The sequence below is a fragment of the Canis lupus genome, chromosome 24 (assembly GCF_003254725.2).
Source record: "Canis lupus dingo isolate Sandy chromosome 24, ASM325472v2, whole genome shotgun sequence".
Lineage (NCBI taxonomy): Eukaryota > Metazoa > Chordata > Mammalia > Carnivora > Canidae > Canis > Canis lupus.
Genome location: NC_064266.1, coordinates 47,337,921 through 47,353,874, shown reverse-complemented (window position 1 = coordinate 47,353,874; position 15,954 = coordinate 47,337,921). Strand labels below are relative to the sequence as shown.

General features: G+C 70.2%; 2 protein-coding genes across 12 annotated transcripts in view; both read right to left on the bottom strand.

Annotated features, from left to right (window-relative positions):
- Positions 1–245: 245 nt before the first annotated feature.
- On the bottom strand, positions 246–1,795 carry TNFRSF6B (TNF receptor superfamily member 6b). The gene is made up of 3 exons (XM_049100652.1): positions 1,078–1,795; positions 784–987; positions 246–637 (listed from the first exon to the last, which is right to left on the bottom strand). The coding sequence occupies exons 1-3, from the start codon at positions 1,505–1,507 to the stop codon at positions 354–356; spliced, it is 918 nt and encodes a 305-aa protein (XP_048956609.1). The 5' UTR covers positions 1,508–1,795; the 3' UTR covers positions 246–353.
- Positions 1,796–1,937: 142 nt separating this feature from the next.
- Positions 1,938–15,954, bottom strand: part of RTEL1 (regulator of telomere elongation helicase 1) — a 28,795-nt gene continuing 14,778 nt past the window's right edge. For 6 of the 11 annotated variants that reach the window (XM_049100644.1, XM_049100647.1, XM_049100642.1 and 3 more), the window contains 27 exons: positions 13,632–13,670; positions 13,487–13,565; positions 12,682–12,779; positions 12,064–12,119; positions 10,536–10,610; positions 10,315–10,396; positions 9,783–9,866; positions 8,620–8,752; positions 8,409–8,522; positions 8,254–8,294; positions 8,058–8,143; positions 7,883–7,960; positions 7,587–7,664; positions 7,126–7,272; positions 6,846–6,961; positions 6,579–6,702; positions 6,339–6,486; positions 6,056–6,216; positions 5,530–5,628; positions 4,314–4,512; positions 4,058–4,192; positions 3,441–3,557; positions 3,030–3,263; positions 2,779–2,943; positions 2,571–2,705; positions 2,388–2,491; positions 1,938–2,307 (listed from right to left, as the gene is read on the bottom strand). In XM_049100644.1, coding sequence (XP_048956601.1) covers positions 2,227–2,307; positions 2,388–2,491; positions 2,571–2,705; positions 2,779–2,943; positions 3,030–3,263; positions 3,441–3,557; positions 4,058–4,192; positions 4,314–4,512; positions 5,530–5,628; positions 6,056–6,216; positions 6,339–6,486; positions 6,579–6,702; positions 6,846–6,961; positions 7,126–7,272; positions 7,587–7,664; positions 7,883–7,960; positions 8,058–8,143; positions 8,254–8,294; positions 8,409–8,522; positions 8,620–8,752; positions 9,783–9,866; positions 10,315–10,396; positions 10,536–10,610; positions 12,064–12,119; positions 12,682–12,779; positions 13,487–13,565; positions 13,632–13,670 — 3,008 coding nt within the window. In that variant the 3' untranslated portion in view covers positions 1,938–2,226. The remainder of the gene's footprint in view (positions 2,308–2,387; positions 2,492–2,570; positions 2,706–2,778; positions 2,944–3,029; positions 3,264–3,440; positions 3,558–4,057; positions 4,193–4,313; positions 4,513–5,529; positions 5,629–6,055; positions 6,217–6,338; positions 6,487–6,578; positions 6,703–6,845; positions 6,962–7,125; positions 7,273–7,586; positions 7,665–7,882; positions 7,961–8,057; positions 8,144–8,253; positions 8,295–8,408; positions 8,523–8,619; positions 8,753–9,782; positions 9,867–10,314; positions 10,397–10,535; positions 10,611–12,063; positions 12,120–12,681; positions 12,780–13,486; positions 13,566–13,631; positions 13,671–15,954) is intronic. The other 5 variants (XM_049100649.1, XM_025470713.3, XM_049100646.1 and 2 more) reach the window with 4 other exon arrangements.

Below are 15,954 nucleotides of genomic sequence, written 5' to 3'. Positions count from 1 at the left end.
TGCCCACTCCCCCAAGAGCCCCTGCGCTTGGCGCCACCGCCCTCCACCGTCCTGGCCACAGCTGGAAGGGACACACCTGCTGCCCACTGGGCCTCTCCAGCTGCCCCTCCCGTGGAGGGTCTGTCCGCGTGGGGCGGGTGTAGGGAGCTTGAGCCCGCCCACCCGACGTGCCCGCCGCGCCCCCCCGAGCCCGCCCACCCGACGTGCCCGCCGCGCCCCCCGCAGACACGGTTTCACACGACCCCTTTCGCAAAACAGCTTTATAAAAATAAACTTTGTTAGCGCAACAGGAGCCCGGTGGGTCAGCCAAGGTTCCTTCGGTGCCGGGGTGAGGCCCGCGTGGGGCGGGGTGCTCAGTGCGCCCAGAAGCGTGCGCGGACGCTGCGCTCCAGCCCCGGCAGCCTGGCCTCCCGCAGCGCCCGCAGCAGCCGCCCCGCCAGCACCCCGGCCCGGGCCTCGCGGAGCTCCAGGAGCTGCTGCCGCAGCTTCAGCTGCAGCTCCACGCGGCCCTCCCTCGGTGGCACCGGCCCTGGGGCCTCAGGGCCCGCCAGCGCGTGCCACAGCCGCAGGAACCTCTTGAAGGACAAGTCCTGGAACGCCACGAAGTCGATGAGGGCGCGCTCGCACTCCTCGGCCCCTGCGGGAGGTCAGGACCCAGTAGGAGGGGCCCCAGGGGGCAGGGCTGGGGCCCACTTGGCCAGTGCGTGGCCTCTGGGGAGCAGTGGGCTCCCTGATGGGGCGTGGGGCGTTCACCAGCCTATCCCCCTCCCCCCGGCTGCTCACCTGGCGCCCCGGGCTCTGCGGTGCTGAGCGGGAAGCCCACGCAGCTGGTACACAGGGCGTCGTGGGAAGGGGAGCCGGGCACGTTGAGGGCGAGGCCCAGGGCCGAGCAGTTGCGGTGCGGCTGGCAGCGCTCCGAGCTGGAGCTGCGGGCCGAGAAGGTGCCGGGGCCGCACGGCTGGCACTGCGTGTTCTGGCTCGGGGTGCCTGGGGCGAGATGTGGGCCGGGGTCAGGGGGACCGCGCCCTCGCTGCAGCCGCTGCCGCCCCCCAGGGCCCGGCCCGCCCACCCACCCACCGGGGACGGTGACGCCGCTGCCGGGCGGGCAGGGCTCGTGCTCCAGGCAGAAGCCGGCGTGCGCGAAGAAGCCGGGCCGGCAGCGGCAGGCGCGGTTGTGGGTGGGCTCGCAGGGCCGCGCCTCCTCCTCGCGCTCCCCGCAGATGACGTTGCAGTAGCGGCAGCGCTCCAGGTAGTTCCAGAACTGCGTGTAGTGGCGCGGGGGGCACGCGCCGCAGGTCGTGGGGCTGTCCCGACGGCACGGCTGCTGCACGAAGGTGCCGGGGGGACACTGGCTGCACACCAGCCACTCCCGCGTCTCCACGTCCCGCCACGGGTAGGTGAGCGCGCCCGTGCCCGCCGCCCAGGGCACCGCCAGAGCCAGCAGCAGGGCGGACAGCGTCCACGGCGGGGTCAGGGGCGGCGGGGCCCGCCTCTCCCGTGCACACATGGCCGTGACTGGCGGCGGGGACACTAGGACACGCACCGGCCCCAGCCGCCCCGGCAGCCCCTCCCCGGGCCGCCTGCTCCCACAAGCGCTTTGCTGGTGGCCTTTATGGGGTGGCCAGGCCACACCCCCGGGGGAGGGCTCGCGATGTCCAGGCCCTGCTGGCGGGTTGTCGGCAGCGTCACCACGGCCCCTCCCCCACCAGGAAGCCCCTTGCCCCCGCCTGGCGCCAGGCTGCCTGGGGGTGGAGACCAGGGCCCCAGGGGTGAGCACGCCCACCACCAGCCTGGGCAGCCGGGGTGGACGGGTGAACACGGGGCTGTCCCTGTCCCTCCCTGGCCGACCCTGAGGACGCAGGCTGAGCTGCGCAGGACGTGTGTGCACCTGGCAGGAGGGCCCCCCTCCCAGCACCTCACAGCCCTCCGCAAGCCGCGACAGTGTCAGCAACTTTATTACGCGGCCGGTCACCTGATTAAAAGCAGGTCCAGGGCCCCCACGGGGTCCAGAGGGCAGGGCACCGGGGTGCCCCACCTTCCAGTCCTGGTCTCGGGGCTCCACCCACAGTCAGCAGCCAAGGGGGCTTCCCAACCTGCACCTCTCCGCGGACAGCCACCCCGACCCCGAGGCGGCTTGGGGCCTTCCGGGCAGGCCCACACCCCGTGAAGAGCGCATGTCCGGGCTGTGTGTCCTGGAATCGTCCACCTGCCCCGGGGTCTGCGTGCTCACCGGGGCTCTGGCCAGAACACCTGCGCGATGCTCTGCTTCCTGGCGGGGGCGTGGCAGGCCGGGCAGGTCCTAGAGGCCTGTGGACACAGGACAGTGCTGCCCAGCGCCGCCGGCCACCCCCCAGCCCACCGGGTGCCGCAGGGCCCCCGCTGCCAACCTGGAGGAGCCGGCGCCAGCAGGCCCAGCAGCGGTGGAAGTCGCAGGCAGGGCACTGGAAAGGGACCGTGTCCTCCAGCCCGCAGCCCTGGCACGCCAAGCCTGCTGCAAGGGGCGTCTGTGAATGGGCACCGTGGCGGCTGGTCCCCCCACCGCCAGCACGCCCTGCACCCCCAACACCTACCCCACTCGGGCTGTGCGTGCCTGCGCGGGGCGCTGGGGGGCTGCCTGGGAGCCCCCACGTCCCCGACGGGCCTCGGTGGGAAGAAAGCAGAGATCTTGCTCTGGGTGGTCTCCGGCTTCTCTTGCTGGGGGGCGCCTGGAGACAGCGGCCAGTGAGCGCGGGGCGGGGCTGCTCTGCGGTCCACCCTGCGGGCGGGGCCCCAGCCTACCTGGAGGGGTGAGGTCCAGCGGCGTGGTGGGGGCCCCCTCCTGGGGGCCTGACCCGGGCCCTGTGCTTGGGGCAGCCCCTGTGCTTGGGGCAGCCGGGCCCATCAGGTCTGCGCACGTCTGCCGGAAACGCTGCTTGTGGTGAGGTCTCAAGAACATGCTGAACCCTGTGGGGAGCGGGTGGGGCTCAGCCCTGCCTGCCCCCGCCCCCCCGCCGCGGCCCCCGCCCCGCGGCCTCCTCGGCGCCACACACTCTGCAGCAGCGGAAAGTCCTCAGGCCTCGACGTGGTGAGCGCGGCCACCACAGCCACCACCTTCTCCAAGTCATCGTCCCGCTTGTAGGCGGTGAGGGCGGCCAGGAGCTGGCTGCAGCCCGCGGACCCCAGGGCCGTGCGGACGTCGGCCAAGTAGGCGCTGGCGGCAGGCGGGCCTTGCCTCTGTGCGGCGGCGTCTCTCGGCTCCTCCCCGGGCCGGCTGCTGGGGTCTCCTGGAGGGGAGGGGACACGTGGGGCGGGGGGGCCCCCTGGCATCCCAGGGCCTCTGTCACATGGGCTGCCTCCCTCGCCCTGGGATGCAGAACTGGAGCAGCCCCCACCCGCGAGATCCTCCCCGCCAGCCGCCGTGGGCTGTTCCTGGCCTGGCCTGAAGCTCCAGGGGCTGCTACCTGCAGGCGCCGGCCCGGAGAGCAGGTGTGGTCCGCCCTGGTTCAGGTGCTGCCCGGGGTCCAGCTGCCTGGCCACCCCCTGGGACAGGGTCAGCTTTAAGTCACACTCCCTGCTTCCTGGAAGGACATGGACACATGTGGAGCCACCCAGCTGGTCCCGAGGCCTGGCATGCTCCCCGGGGAGGAGGCAGGTCCAGGGGACACAGACAGACCCACAAGACCTATGGGACCACAGCAGGGGCACCCGGACCCGCAGGGACCGGCTCAGAGAGGCCCCAGTGGACCTCAAGCCCAGAGAAGACGGGCGACTCAGGCTGGAGGGTCCCCGCCCGGGAGGTCGAGCATCCTCCTAAGCCAGGCCCCCGCAACACCAGGCCGCAGAGTCCGTGCTCAGGGCCAGCTGTCTGCTAACCACGGGGACAGGGGCTCCCAAGGGTGGAGGCGCAGGGCGCACCCCGGGTGGGTGTGGGAGGGGCCTCCAGGACAGGACCCCCGCACGTGGACCACCCCAGGGGCCCCGGGGGCACGCGCCTCCCCCGCCAGCGGAGCTCCACCCAGCTGCCCTGCAGGGCCGACCCCGCACCCCTGCACCCAGGGCCCAGCGCTGGCCTGCTCACCCCTGGGGGCCGGGGCCGCCGCCCGCCGCTGCGGAAGACTGTGCTCGGGCTGGTAGCCGCAGCTGCGGCCTGTCCGCTGCACGCAGGCCTCCTCGAACCGCTGCTTGTGGTGTGGCCGCACAAACTGGTAGAAGCCTGTTGGGAGGGCGTCTGGCCTGCAGGAGCGCCCCGTGCCGAGCACCCCACCTCCCCAGGGGCCAGGACAAGCGCGGAGCCTGGTGCCCCCCGGGACGGGCAACCCCCCGAGCCAGCGCACCTTGGAGCAGGCCGTGCTTCTTGGGGTCCTCGGCAAAGAGAGGGCCGAGGCAGGCCAGCAGCGCCTCGAAGTCGTCGGAGCCCTTGTAGTCCTGCAGGGCCCTGGTGAAGGTGTCAAAGCTGGCCTGGCTCAGCGCCTGCTTCACGGCCACCATGTACAGCTTGGCCCTGCCCGCCTGCGTCTCGGCTGCCGGCCCCTCCTGCCGGGCACAGGGCCAGGCCGTTCAGGTGGGGCCGCTGCTGCTACCGCGGGCCCGGGGCGGGGGGTGGCTCCAGCTGGGGACGGCCATGCCCCTCGGGAACAGCAGAGGCAGCCCGGGCTCAGAGGACAGCCAGCCCAGGGGAAGGGGGACGTCTGGGTGGAGGGGGACGTCAAGCCCGCAGGCCTCGCCCCGGACCACCGGCCAGGAAGCCCGGGAAGCACACAGGACGGCCGCAGCCTCCCGCGTCCCCGTCCAGCACAGCCCGATGCCAAGGCCCCTGGCGCCCTGCCCACCTCCAGACGGCACCAGCCGCCCTGCCCTGGGCACCGCCCGTTTCTTCCCAGAAGCCCAGGATGATGGACGAAGGCAAGTGGTACACGGGGCTTTCCAGGGCTTTCCTGGCTCGGGCCCTCCGTGCCCTTAAACGCTTTCATCTCAGGGAAGGCAGACCCTCCCCACGCTTGGCACGTCCCACGCGGCACCAGGAGCCCAGCGCGGCCCGGACAAGCTGGCCCGATGCAGGCCCCACATCCAAGCAGCCTCCGGCCGGGCCCTGCCTTCAGTTGGCTGGACCGTCGTGCCGTCCGCGAAGCGCGGTCCCATTAAAGCACGACAAAGTGGAAGGCCCAGGGCTGGGCCCAAGCGTGCGGGACTGCAAGCACGGGGCACGCAGGTGGGAGGCGCCGTGGGGCCGGGGTCAGGCACGCACGCCGCAGGGGCGCTGAGCTGCTGAAACGCCCTTCAGGTCGTCGGGCCCTGTGCGGTGGGCGCTTGGCAGCAGCCCGAGCCCCGGTCGGAGGGGCCTGGAGCTCACGACAGCCTGAAACGACGCTCCTTTAAACATTCGAGGCCCACGCGGGTGGGGGGGCGCAGGCGTCGGACAGCCCAGGGCGTGGGGCCACGCTGTGCCCCTGGGAGGGCAGCGAGGAGGCCCTGCCACACACCCCGCGCACTGGGGGCCGCACGCCTGTACCTCCTGCCCCCACCGGGCGTGCGTGCGGGCGGTTCACGTACCTGACGGTCACCCAGCACCCTGATCTTCCTCCGCCCCGCTCTCTGCTCCTGGGCCGCCCTCTTCTCACGTGGGACGGACGAGGTGGGGAGGTCTAGTGCCTGAGGGGGACAGGCTGTGGTCCGGCCAGGCCCTCAGCGCCCCCAGAGCCCGTGATGCACCACTGGGCCCAGAGGCGGGGGGAGTTCCCTTGTGGCTCGCAGGCTCAGGGATACTGCATCCATGGCCAGGGTGGGGGTCGCTGTGGCAGCGGGGCTCCCCAGGGCCCAGGGAGTGGGACAGGCAGGGGTGGGCATGTGCCCAGGGCTGTGCAGGGTATGGGGTGCGGGGTGCAGGCCCCGGGGCGCAGGGAGCCCTCCTGCCGCACAGCTTGGGCTCCCACAGGTCTAGCCTCTGGCCCTGCGGCAGCTCCCGAAGGGCGCCCAGGGGTGCACGGGGACAGCGGCCGCCCGGAGGTTTCCAGGAGGGAGCACAGATGTGTCCCAGGCCACGTGCTGGAGTCTGGGGGTGTGTGTCTGGGCCCCGCACCTGCTCCTCCCCGGGGGGGGCCTTGTCCCCAGGCCCCCCGGCCAGCTGCTCGCTGTGTTCTAGGGCGGCCAGCAGTCCCACAGGCCTCCGCGGGGCGAGGCCCAGCTCCTGCTCATACTCCACACACAGGCTGCTCTCGGTGTCCCTGGCAGCCGGCGACCCTGCGGGAGCACAGACCTCACCCGCAGAGCCCACGGGGGCGCGGGAGGCAGGAGGGGAAGGGGCGGGCCAGGCCCCCAGCGGCACGCAGCCCCGCCCAGCCGTGTCACCCGGGCACACGTACCCGTGGGTGTCCGCCTCAGGCTGGGGACGTGCACGTCCAGACTCTTGGCCTTCCTGGTGGAGAGGGGCCCAGGCAACGCGGCCACCACGGCAGCAGCGGCTCCCTCACCCAAACTTGGGGCAGCAAGCAGGGGGGCGGGCACAGGCATCTGGACAGTCACAAGGAGGTTGGGTCCTGCACAGACCCTTCCCCGCAGGGCGGCGGGCACAGGGCGCAGCCAGCTGGGCTCGAAGGACTCACAGTGTTCTGAGCCACGCGGAAGAACTGGGCCACGTCGCGGATGACAGGGCCGAAGCTGTCGTACACCCTGACGTGGGGGCGCACCCAGGAGGGCAGCTGGGCCCTGGCGTCCACGTGGGCGAACCTGGAGGGCGCCGGCTGTCAGCTCGGGGCCCAACACCCCCCAGCCCCCAGCCCCAGCTCCCACTCGCTGAGCGAAGGACCAGCACCCGGCTGGCACCCGCCAGGCTAAGCACAAGGGTCTCGGTGAGCAGAGGGGAGCCACACCTGTGGTCACAGAGGAAGATGGCCCCGTAGTCATGGCGATGACGGATCACCCGCCCGATGGCCTGGTTCACAGCTCTGGACGCCTGCTGCCGGTACCACTCGTGCCCGGAGAGGAGCTACGGGAGGCTCGGTCACGGGGGGCTCCAGCGCTTCCTACCCTCCACACACAAGCCTGTGCCCCCACCTGGCCCCCCACCCACCGCAGCCCTCACCCGACCTCCTGGCCCCCCACCTGGCGCCCTGGCCCCCACCCGACCCCCAGGCCCACTCTGGCCCTCACCTGGCCCCCTGGGCCCCTGTGGTTCTTTATCTCGTCTAGGAACTGCATCTTGAGGACAACCCGGGGGTCCATCCGTGGGGGGTACGGGAGGCCCGTGATGATCACACCTCGGCCATTCATGTCTGCGAAGTCCAGCCCCTCGCTGGCCTGGGGACAGTGGGCACCCTTGTCCCCGTCCGCCCATGCCGAGACCCTCCCGGGCACAGGTGTCCATGTGCGGGCGGGGAGGGCTGCCTCCCACCCGGGAGCTCTCGTTCCCAGGAGCCCAGAGCGGCGCCCACTCCCAGGGCCTAGACCCAGCGCCTCCGGGAGGGCTGCCGGGGAAGGCCGTGGATCCGGGGCCTGGGGGCCGCACCGCCCCTCCCACCACGTCGCAGCCCCCAAGTCAGAGCTGCGAGCTTCCTCCCACAAAGGCCCAGCCGGGGAAGATGGGAGCGTGGGCCCCCGCGGGGCAGCCTCACCTTCCCCCGGCACACGGCCAGGAAAGTGGCCCCAGTGGAGCCGGGACAGGCGACTCGTGCATAGTAGGCGTCCACCACCTGGCGGGAGACGGCGCTCAGCCCCTCCGTCTGTGGGAGCGACACCCCGGGTCTCGTCCCGAGGTGAGGGGCCGTCCGGCTGGGGGAGCCAGCAGGCCGAGCCTCCGCAGGGCGCGGGTGCCCAGGCCGACCCAGGGCCTGCTCAGAAAGCTCCGGGGCCCCGCCCACCCCCGAGGGACGGCTCAGCACCCTCCCCGGGCCCCAGCCCCGAGCCACACCTCGGAGAAGCCGCCTTTGTTCCGCGGCTCCACGAACACGGGCTTCAGCGCCTCCAGCTTCCCGGCCGAGTCGTGGGTCTGTGACGAGACACAGGCAAGGGGGCGCCCGGCCCGCGGTCAGAGACGGTGCGTGTGGCCCCGCCGGCCCTACTGCGCGCCCCAGCCCAGGACGCACCCGCCAGAACTGCAGGCTCCTCTCCAGGACGGGGTAGGACGGGAAGAAGACCAGGAGCCCGTGGGGGACCACGCGGGCGATGTTGCCTGCAGGCCACGGCTTCGTCAGCAAGAGGGCCTCACGGGGGCTGCGGGCAGGGGCCCGCCCTGGGGATGGGGCGCCCGCTGGGAGGAGCCGGGGCCCCCTGCGCACTCACCTAGCGCCTTACCCAGGGAGGACAGGCACGCCTCCGAAAACCTGCGCAAAGCCAGAGCCCCGCGTCACCAGGGTCCTCACCAGGGTCCCCACCAGGGTCCTGGCAGAGGCAGAGGCAGAGGCACGCAGCCCGCCCCCCGCCCCCCAGGCCCCTACCGCTTGTCAAAAGCAGAGCTCAGCTGGGCTCCGTCGGGGCCTCTGGAGACGATGCCCACCCAGATCTGCTGCTGGTGGATGACGTGTGGGTTCTCCAGGCAGACTGGGAAAGGGCTGGGGGCAGGGCGGCCCTGTGAGGTCCTGAGCCCAGCACCCTCAAGCCAGGGCTGGCCTGGGCCCCGCACCCGCAGCCGCCCGGGGCCGCCCTTACATCTGCATCTCCAGGGCAAAGGAGGACACGGGGGCCAGCGTGCCACTGGTGAGGATGACGGTGCGGACGCCCTGCTGCACCAGCTGCCGCATGCTGTGGCCGGGGCTGAAGCACCAGTAGCTCAGCACCTTCCCTAGGGGAGGAGGGGGAGGCTCGGGGTCTGGGGGGCCCTGCTCCCTCCCTCCCTCGGGCGTGCTGGGAGCGCAGGGAGACCCAGAGTGGGGGGGCCAGGGGCGGAGAGCACCGCCGACCCCAACCCAGACTTGGGCCGAGGCGGACACGTGGCCCGGGGCACCACGGCTGCGTCACAGGCCCTGGCCCCCGCTCGCAAACCACCCAGCAGGAGCCCACGCGCCCTGGCAGGCAGGACCGGAGGCGGCGTCACAAGCAAGGAGGCAGGGGGGGCCTCCTGCTGAGGACGCTCCCACAGCACAGGAGTCACGGGTCAGACGTGTTTCCCATAAAAAGCAAACCAGTTTCTGGGCCCAAAGAAGCCTTTTCCACCCACGGGTCGGGATCGGCCCTGTGACAGGCGGGGGCGTAGGGGCCGGGAGCTGCCCCCCTCCGTGCAGAGGCCTGGGGCCAGGGCCGGCCCTCCCGTCGCTCACGCACATCCTAGCTTCTCGGTAAGCTCAGCCATGAACCAACTTCCTACAAACGCCCAACCCCGGCAGCGGCGATTTCTGAGAACTCACGCTCGCGGGCGTGAGAACTCGGGACGCCGTGCCCCCGGCGCCCTGGCTGTGTCCGTGTCCCCCGGGGACAGCACCGCAGTGAGGTGAGGCCTCGGGCGCTGGCGCAAATTGCTTCCTGTGACCTCACAAACACCACGGAGGGGTGCATGGGTCTCCCCGCCTCCCCCGGAAGCTGCTTCCTGCTGACAGGCCAGGTGACCTGCCCTAGCCCCGTTCCCGGCCCTGCTTTTCCTGGGGAAGCGTGTGGTCCCAAGTGACCTGCAGCCAGCAGCTGTGGAAGGGCCGGGCCCGGAACACAGGAGGCGGGGGCAGGCCACGGGGCCGGCTGAGGAGTGGCCCCCTGACCTCGGACCCAGCGCCCCGGGGGCGTCCTACAAACCCCACTCTAAAGGCCAGGCTGCAAGGGGTGCTCAACCCTGCGTGCGGTGGCCAGGACACTCGCCGGGGCTGGACGCCGCGGACACACACCTCGGCCAGGGCAGGCCAGCTTCACACCAAAAGCCACAGGGGGCCCAGCACAGACCCATCCTCGTGTCACGAGCAGCCTCAGCTCTAGGACACAGGGAAGCAGGTGAGCCCAGGGACGAAGGGCTAGGCCTGACCCCACAGGGGGGTCGGGGCAACAGAGCCAGCACCTGAGGAACCGGGTGGGCCCGGACAGTGGCCTCGCCAGAGCCCGCCCCGCCCGCGTCCACCCGGTGGGATGGCGGGAAAGCAGCACCCCTGCGCCGACAAGCACGCGCCCCGGCCTTCCTGTGGGCTGACCCCTCATGGATCGGTCCCCGGAGGCGTGAGGGGCCGGGCTGTACCCGGGCTCAGTGGACGCCCAGCAGGTGCTCGGAGGTCTGTCTCCAACGGCCGCGTGGGGGGTGAGCTGTGAGGTTCCCCGAGCAGGCCGCGCTCAGAAACCCACCACTGGACACGGCGCCGTGCGGGGGCGAGCAGGGCTGTGTTCCAGGCCCCGGCCCCCGGCCCCCCGGCCCCCGGGCCCCCCGCATGCCTGGCTTTCTGGCAGCCGTGCTGCTCCAGGCATCCGACCGAGGACCCTTCCTGTGGTGACCAGCATCAGGGTGGATGTGAACCTGGATGGACAGAATGGACAGTGTCCAGACCCAGCCCAGGAGTCCCTCGCCCTGGAGAGAGCCCCCACCTCGTAGGACGGGAGGCCCCCACCCACACCCCCACCTCGTAGGACGGGAGGCCCCCACCCAGAGCCCCCACCTTGTAGGACTGACAGGCCCCAGGCCCCCCCAAGGAGCCGGGTGTGCCCTCGGCAGGGTCTGCACTGAACACGATCTGGAGAGCAGACGTGAAAACATGGTGAGCAGGACGCAGCCCCCCCAGGACACATGCCCATCCCCTTGCCCAGCGCTGAGCGGTCGGCATCCCGGGTGGGGACCTCCTGCTGAGGGTGGGGGCGCACGCCGCCTGGCCTCCCGGCAGTCCCCCCTGCCGCCATCCTGCAGGCCCCTCCTGGTCCGCACGCTCCCCCCAGGGGCAAGTCCGCGGCAGGTGGGGACCCGAGAAGGACCTGGTTCAGCCCCCAAGTAAAAGGATAAAAATCATCCCTGATCCAAGTACAGAGAACTACACTCTAGCCAAGGCGACCAGCCGAGGAGAAGCAGCAAGCGGGTAAATCGTGGACGGAGCACGAAGGCAGAGACGCCAGACACCAGACTGCCCGACTCCGGAGCCAGCAAAGCCAGGTGACAGGCGGTTAGGGCCGAGGAGGAGACGGCACCGAAGCAGACGCATCAACGAGTGAAGAGGGGGCGCCTGTGCTGCCTGGTGCCTGGGCCTGCGGTGCCCGGGGATCAGGGGCCAGCCCAGTGGCTGAGCCCGTCTCATGCCCCCTCGGTGCCCCCCGTCCCTCCAAGGCCCGCCTCCTGCGGTCCCCGGGCTCGGTCAGCAGCAGACCCCCTGCTCACACGACTTCGCGGGGATCTGGATTTGGGGAAGTGCAAGGCTCTCCCACCGGCGGGGGGCCCCCAGGCAGCCCTTCGGGTATTCACCACAGGCTGCCCCGCTGAGGTCCCAGGGCTGGCCCAGTGCGCCCCCCTGCCCACGGGAGCCAGCTGTGGGATGAGGGATGAGCCGCCGCCCAGTCCCACTCCATCCAGCTGGAACAGACACAGCAGAGCAAGCAGCAGGCCCGCAGGCAGCACCGGGCAGGAGGGGACACGGAGTCATCTGCTAGGCCCTCTTAGGGCAGCTGCCACAGGAAACCCCAAACCCTCAGGGTGACGGGTGCTTGGGCTCAGTGAGGCTGTGGGGGAGAATTCTGTGGCATGGACAGGCCCTCTGGGGAGGAGGGGGCGCTGCCCGGGACGGGGTGAGGGCCGGGGCCGCAGGGCTGGCCTGGAGCAGGGCATGGCAGGAGGGGGCAGCAGAGCACAGGGCCGGCTCCCCTGCAGGGGCCGAGAAAAGGCACTGGGAACGGGGAGCACAAACGCAGGGCCCGGCGGGGGCCGTGGCTGCAGCGCGGTGGCAGGCTGGGCGCCTGCTGTCCCCTCGCAGAAGTGCTGGGATGACGCCGGCCCACACCTCACACTCAGGACACGCCCCCGCCTCCGCCCCCACCCCCCGGGCCGGGCAGGGTGCCTCCGGGGAAGAGGAAGTGCACTCCACGGGCTGCTGGCTCCAAGCACCTTGGCCTTGCCCCAAGTCTGGAGCCAGTAGAAGCTCCAGGCCCCCCTCCACGGCCCTCGGGAAGGGAGACGCCGCACCTTCGCCGCAGGCCCGTCCCTACCTGGATGATGTCCGACAGCTTCTGCAAGCCTGCTGTGTTGCTGAACAGCCCCGTGCCTGTGGGAGCAGCAGCCGCTGGCCGTCCACGCCCCACCAGGGGAGGCTCCGACCCCCACCCCCGGGAGCCACGAGCAAGCTCAGCCTCAACCCGGCATTGCTGTGGGGCGTGCCCCTGGGGAGCATCTCCCACGCTGCCCCCAGAACATCTCCGGAGTCAGCGGGAGGAGAAAAGAGGCCCTGTGCTCCAGTACGGCTGGGCCTGCCTGCCCACCCCCAGGGCCCGGGAGCCCAGAACGCCGGTCACCCAAGAGAACGAGACCCCACCCAGTAGAAGTGGGCCCGTAGGGCAGCCTCGGGGTGCAAACAGGATGTGGGGGCTCAGCACCAAGGTTCACTGACCCACCAGGTCCCTCAGCACTCTTCCTTTAAAGGCCCGACCAAGAAACGGAAAGCTGGGCTGTGCTTTACAAAACAGACGCCCGTCCAACAGCGCTGATGCCCCAGTGTCACCGCCGGAGAGGGAGGTCTGGGGGGGACGCTCCTCTCGGGGATGCAGGAGGCTCTGGCCCTGAGTCAAGGCCTAGCACCCCGCAGGCTGCAGGGCAGGCTGGGGACTCACGTCCTGCCAGGTGCTGAATGATCTGGTCCAGGGAGTCGAGGATGCAGCCTTTGGTCTGAAACGTTATCTGGGCCTCCGCGAACAGCTCGAAGATGTAGCTGTGGGAGAATGGGCCTCATGCGGGGCGCCAGCCAGCGGCCCTATATTCCCCGCAGTCGGACACGAGCGCCAAGGGCTCCAGAGTTGGCCGAACCCAGAGGTGAGAGAGACATGAGCACTGAGGAGAAGGCCAGGCTCCCACGGCGTTGTGGGAGGCAGTGAAGCCTGCCGTCTGGGCCGTGGAGGGGTGGGTGGGGCGGGCCAAGCAGCCTGGCTCCTCTGGGAAGCAAGTGGAGCCCTGTGAGGCTCCGAGCACAGCAGCCGGGCTCGGGGAGGAGGCAGGCAGCGGTGCTCCAGCACATTATAGAATTCCCCAGACCCCCAGAACCCGAGCCTGGATCCCAGCACGGCTGCCAGCTGCACCCGGAGGAGGGCCACAACCAGCCCCAGACCATGACCTTTGGGAAAGAACCCCAGCTGCCCCGGGCTGCTGAGACCGCAGCCCCGCGCCCTGGTCAGAGCCACCGGGGCTCCCGAGGCCGGAAGGGGCAGCTGGGAGGAAGAGGCGTCTCAGCGTAAAGGGCCGGCCCAGAGGGGGCGGCGGGGACAGGGGCCCTGCCTGCACGCGCACTGGCCTTAGGCCCCAACACCCTAGTACAAAGCCTCTCATGGGCCACTGAAACCAAATCAGACCTCACAGGCGTGCAGGCGGGGCCGGGGGCAGGGGGCCCACCGTAGGGAGCGCTGCGCACGCCCTGCCCCTTACCTCCCTGGCTTGGTGACGCCGCTGTGGTCCCCAGGCAGCTCGACAGCATCGATGGCCGCCTCCAGGCGCAGCAGGATCACTGTGGGGAGGGGGTCATGAGGGGCGGCCCGCCTAGCCACGGGCGTTGGGGGAGGCCAGCACTCACTCTTGAGCTTTGCGAGGTCTTCCAGCTCCATGTGCAGCCCTGGGAAAGCAGCAAATGCGTGGTCACGTCCCACTTCTGCCAACCGCGTCCCCACGAGCCAGGACTCTGGCTGGATTCCCGCCTGTGTCCCCAAGTAGGCGAGGCACAGAGATAACCACGGACAAGAGGATCCGACATCCCTGCAGCCCGATCATGGGCCGGAGGCAGCAGGGTGAGCTCAGGGGCTGTCTCAGCGCGAGGGACACGCGGTGGCACGCTCACGCACGTGGGCGCACTCCCCAGCCCTGCTCACTGGAGACCCAGGACGACCGACCCGGCCACAGGGCCCCCCCCCCCCCCGCCCACGGGTCCTGAGAGACCATCTCCCGCGACAAGGAACCAGGGCTCCTGGGAAACGCGGCTGATGGCAGGTCTGGGGCAGGACACGCAAGCGAGTGAGCAATGTCCCGACTCCCCGTCAGCCTGGCAGGGCCGTGGAACATCTGCAGAGGGGCCCGAGCTCAGCAACGGGACCGAGGCTGTCGTGTGCGTTTAGACACGAGTACCACCAACAACATTAAACGCTCTCCTCCTCAGGGGACAAGGGACCAATCACACAAGTCAGGGATAAATTCAAACTCCCAAATCCAAAAACGGGCAAAATATCAAGCATCTATCCGCCTTTTCCTGTGAGAACGGTGTCACCGAGTAACAGCCGAGGTGAGAGCACCTCGACGAAGTCACCCCCCCAATAAACCGAGCAGTGCAGGGGGCACACGACCCTCTGTCAATGCCCTGGTGACCACCGGGTCTCAGCACCGAGCGCAACGGTGTTCCCGTCGCCACGGCGAGAACCTGCCGCCCGGAGACGCCTCCGGAGACGAAGTGCGGTGACTGAAGCCACCCCATCTGCGGCTCCACCAGGTCGGTGGCTGGAGCGAAGCAGGGCGCGTGGCCACGGCAGGTCTCTCCTTCCTGGGACCCGCCTGCCGCCCGCAGAAGCTAAGGGACGGTGGCCACACCCTTGCCGACACTGGTCACTGCCCATCAGCCTGGCAGCAGCCGTGCCACTGGGCCTACAGGGCGTCGCTCGGCGCTCAGACCTGTGTCTCCACGTGCGCACTGACCCCTTGCGTCTACTCTGAAGCACCTGTTCCTACTTTTTGTCCATTTTTAACGGGACTGTCTTTTCTTTGAGTAGTAAGAGTTTCCTGTGTGTTTTGGATGAAAATTCCTTATCAGATACGTGATCCACAAAAAAGACCTGCCGTCCTCTGGCCGGTCCTTCCGCTGTCCCGGTGGCATCTCCGAAGCCTAACAGTTGGACTGTGATGACGTCGGGCGTCTCTCTTTCCTTTGTGCTTCTCAGCCAGCAGCACTTGTTCCTTCCTTAAAGGTTTTTCCATATTTATTCGTCACCTCCACCCCCACCCGGGAGGTCACCCCAGAGAGCACACGTCACACGCTCCACTGACCGAGCCGGCCAGCCGTCCCCACGGCATCACTTCTGAGGCCACAGCCCGGGGAGCGACACCGGGGTGAGCGAGCCCCAGGCAGGGGGTGCCGAGTGCAAGCCGCCGGGGCCATGCTGAGCAGCCCCTTCCGGGGGACGGGGTAGGAAGGAGGCGAACCGTGACCGGGGAAGAACCCGACACAAACAGCCGACAGCGACAGTCCTCAGCCACACACGGGGAGCGTAGGGCGCGACAAGAACCGTGCTGGACCCGTGCTTCTCCCAAATCCCAGAGCCCGGGGAACCCACGAGGAAACAGTTGCCTCCCAACGAAGGCACATGCCACCAAAGGCCCTGGCGACCCTCCAACTATGGGCTTTAGCAAGAGCTCACGGACCAGAGCAGGCCGAGGGGACATGCCTGGTGCGGGCTTTCCTGGCGCAGAACAAGGACGTCACTGGAAAACCAAGCACCGGCAGCCACTGTGCGCCCGCCGGGATGGCCATTTCCAACACAAAATGCGTGAAGACAGTGCTCACGCCCACTTCGGAGAGGAGCAAGTCGAAAGCATCCCGGGGCCGTGTCGCTCGGGCCTGGCGCGTCCAAGTCAGCAGGCGCCACGCGGGGCCCAGGCTTCGGCAGCCCGCCCCCGCCCCCCCACCCCCCCCCAGCCGGGACCAGCCGACGGGGCTGGCGCCCGGGCCCCGGGCCGAGCTGCCGGCATCACCAGGCAAGTGCTGCGGCAGCAGACCCGGATGCGGGCCGTCGCCTTGAGGGAGGCAGGCGGCCCTGGGGGGCGCTCTCCGGGGGGCAGGCCCGTGTGCAGCGCAGAAGCAAGCGTGAACAAAATATGCGCATGTCTGCTCCTGCGTGGGACAAACGCAGCCAAGC

Excerpts from the sequence above, each read along its gene's own strand:
- TNFRSF6B (XM_049100652.1), bottom strand. The coding sequence starts at position 1,507 with ATGTGTGCACGGGAGAGGCGGGCCCCGCCGCCCCTGACCCCGCCGTGG. Across the intron at positions 988-1,077 it reads CAGCGGCGTCACCGTCCCCG|GCACCCCGAGCCAGAACACG; the intron begins GTGGGTGGGTGG and ends ATCTCGCCCCAG. Across the intron at positions 638-783 it reads CGCAGAGCCCGGGGCGCCAG|GGGCCGAGGAGTGCGAGCGC; the intron begins GTGAGCAGCCGG and ends GACCTCCCGCAG.